This window comes from Armigeres subalbatus, unplaced genomic scaffold, assembly GCF_024139115.2.
Source record: "Armigeres subalbatus isolate Guangzhou_Male unplaced genomic scaffold, GZ_Asu_2 Contig1364, whole genome shotgun sequence".
NCBI classification, from domain to species: Eukaryota; Metazoa; Arthropoda; class Insecta; order Diptera; family Culicidae; genus Armigeres; species Armigeres subalbatus.
In genome coordinates this window covers 7,621-11,147 of record NW_026942137.1, presented here as the reverse complement: position 1 = coordinate 11,147, position 3,527 = coordinate 7,621, and the positions used below count along the sequence as shown (strand labels likewise).

Genomic DNA, 3,527 nt, shown 5'->3' with positions numbered 1-3,527 from the left:
TTCAGAAGCACCACTTAGTGGCCTCCCGGGATCAAGGGATGGTTTTTGCAAAGACGTTACTTTCATTTTGATACAAAAACTGTTTGGTGAACCAGTCGCTACTTTTTGAAAACGAATTTCAAAATTTGTCTATTACTCTGGATCTGGATGTTCCTGAGTTGCTGGAGGGCCACTTATTGGATTTTGGCTCTCACGTTGCTAGAGAAAATGGTGTATAAAAAGTCACAGCAGTTTATGACGATTTTCGATCTTGTCACTACTCCGGGTGCTCCGGAACTTTCTAGAACCATATTCGGGTTCAATTTGTTGTCCTTGCAATGATTTTGCTTTGACAATGCTACAATAACGGATCTTTGAAGTCGTGGATTTCTAGGACGGAATTTCACAATTTTCCACTTCTACGGATGTTTCGAAACTTCTGGAGGGCCACTTATTTTGACCTCATATTGCTGTTCAAAAAATGAACACTGCTCCGGATGTTCCGGAAGACCTGTTAGTGGCCACCTGGGGTCAATGAGTGAGTGATTAGAAATAGTCGCATCTTACTGGAACAAATGGGAAGAATTGACCAGACCTCCGGGTGTTCCAGAACGTCTGGAAGACCACTGGGGTCACAGAGATCAATGAGTGCTAAGATAGAGAAACAAAAAATTAAGATGAGAAACAATACCCTTAGATCATATCAAGAAGATTGATACTCATATTGTTGGGGTTCCATTGAAAAATGCTTATGACCTCTCTCGACTCCTCTGGGAACCTGTTCCGACGGGCACAAGAAGGTGAGGTGCACAGCGAGGAAGGTGGATCGATCACGTGGAGGACGATTTACGGCGACGTGCAGCCATGGACCGAGCTGAATCGAGAAGACTTTTATGTACTGCACAGGCTACTTAGGCATTAGTCTGAGAAAATAAAATAGATAAATGATACCCATTATGCTTGGAATCTATTGAAAAGTGTTTCTCCCACGGGGAACTCGTCCTGGAACGGAATCTCTGAGGTCAGCACGTCTGGTGGCCCTACAACAGTAAGAAACAATCTGGTGATGCAATTCATAGAAGTTCGATACTCATATTGTTGGGGTTCCATTGCAAAATGTGTATGACCTCTCTCGACCCCTTTGGGAACTTGTTCTGGAATGGCCACTCGAATGTTCACACGTCTAATGGGCCCAATGTAAGCATAACATCAACTTGCTGGGGAAATTTCAAGAAGTTTAAACCGAAATCCAAGGTCAGTATTACTGAATCAGGACATGTCCCTGAAAATCCGGATTTCCCGGACATCAGCGTGATTGAACTGATCCAACCCAACAACAGCACGATAACGAAGAAAATACGGAATCGAATGAGCTGAAATCGGTTAAAAATTGCATAAGATACAAGCATTTAAGTTTCGTGGGTACCCGGGTACCCTGCTGGCCATTTAAAGGGTAAAAAATCGGAACCCCTTCCTCAACCCCTCTTTGATCAAAACTTCAGTTTAACTTTACAATCGAATGTATTCGATTCGATTGTCTACATTCATGTTGACCGATAACTCACTGCCGTTGGGTTGGCCATCAATCGCAGTGGCTTGGGAATTGCCACCGAAATGATTCGCGCCAGAATTCCTCAAACGACGAGTCTTTGGGTGAATTTAGAATAAATTTGTTCATCTTTTTTAGTATTGATGCCTTTACTGAAAGCCTATTCCTCATCAGAGATAAGAAATGTTTACAAGAAAGTATCGTTGTGCGCAGACTGCATCGAACGACTTGAGATATATGAATCACAGCGACACTTCAGTTCAAACCGGTAAACACGTTATCATTGGCAAAAATAAACAATTGTTTTGATCGCAAACGGTATCTGAACGAAGACACCTTTTTTTTTTTTCTAATTTTTGTACTTTGATAACGCCACTGGACTTTATCGTGCAAGGTATCAGTTTCGAATAAGAATCAGCTGAAGATGGGCTGGCAGCGTCCTGAAGCAGTTCCCTATCCAAAGATATGGCACCGGTTTCAGGCCAAAAGTTTGCGGATAGACAGCTATTCGGAATGGTACACAGTTCAGGATCTTCCGAAAGAGCGTTTCGAGGATGCCTTGCGGCACATGAGCAGCCAGTTTGTACGGGACGAGCAAATGAATAAAGCGTTGCGACTCAAAGATGATTCGACTGCCATGGAGGAAATCGTGCAGTTGTGGAAGGACATGCTTTCGGAGCGTTTGTCTCTTGTTTGTTTCCGAGAAGGATCCGATGAGATCGTGGGAGTTAATGTGTTGGGAGTGGCGTCAAAGTCCATTGAGAACAAATGGAAGGTGAGTCAGCAGTTTTAATAAGTATTTGGATTTTGATTACAACATTCAAATTGGTTTCAGTTTAAAAGTGATGTATTTCAAACGATCATCGATGCGGTCGGCTACGTATCGCAGAAAGCAAACGTTTTTGCGCACTACGGTGTGGATCACTACTTGAATTCAATGGGCTTGTCGGTGGATCGCAGCTATCGGCTGCGAGGTATAGCAACTGAAATGCTTCGGGCCAGAGTTCTGCTTTGTGAAGGAATAGGTCTGGAGGTGACCTCGGCGTGTTTCACAGGAGCTGGGTCACAGGCCGCCGCCCGGAAGGTTGGATTTCAAGAAAATTACTGCATCACATATGGAGAGCTGGCAGAAGCCGATGACCGATTTGTATTTCCTGGGTTGGAACTGAAAAAATGTAAATACATGAGTTTAAAAACTGGTTAGAGAGAATATGAGTGTTTATAACATTAGAAATCAATCTTCAAGAGAATTGTTGTGACTATGGCAAGTTTCTGTGGTTTCCCTTTGATTACACTGCGCAACAAATCATGAAAAAATTTCTCGTTGCAAGATGAAATCAAAAATTTATTGAGGTTTGTGGTCTCTAGTGACCCCGAAAAGATTTTTTGAAAAAAAAATGGGACGCGGCTTCAAAATCCAAGACGCAAGTTTGTATGGAAAATTGGGAATGTTCAAACCAAGAGGAATATCAAACATAAGGTATTTTATGTTTTATTTTGGTATGATTCTCCGTGAACATTCCATTAGGTCCGAACACAAAATAATGATATGGAAATGCTAATATCATCTTCCAAACTTAGACGTACATGTTCATGATAGAATTAGAGGCGAAAGTATAGAATTGATAGTTCCGTTAGGATACGGCAGGCATGAAGAATGTTTTTAAAGAAGTCGATTTGAAAGCGAGCGGAGTGCGATATTTGTGATGGTATATATCGCACGACCTTCTTTCTGCCAAGCTCCCGTATGAAGAGGGGGGGGAAGAATATTAGTGTGGAAGTTGTTACCGTCCACGATAACAATGGCCCATTAATTCAGCCATTCGATTTTATGAACAATAAGTTAAATTAACCCAAAATAGAAACCCCTTCAGAATTGTCAAGAAAAAAAAATATACCTACAAAAAAACGAAATCGGCTCCGGGCTCTATCAAGGGCAAAATCTCTTTGTAGACTCCACTAGTTCCGGGGCGAAGAACGAAGAAAAGCCGAACATAGA

General features: G+C 42.0%; 1 protein-coding gene across 1 annotated transcript; it reads left to right on the top strand.

Moving 5' to 3' along the window:
- The first annotated feature begins 1,914 nt into the window (after nt 1–1,914).
- Nucleotides 1,915–2,885, top strand: LOC134202697 (uncharacterized). Its single transcript, XM_062677712.1, has 2 exons — nt 1,915–2,303; nt 2,364–2,885. The coding sequence occupies exons 1-2, from the start codon at nt 1,953–1,955 to the stop codon at nt 2,730–2,732; spliced, it is 720 nt and encodes a 239-aa protein (XP_062533696.1). The 5' UTR covers nt 1,915–1,952; the 3' UTR covers nt 2,733–2,885.
- Nucleotides 2,886–3,527: the final 642 nt, after the last annotated feature.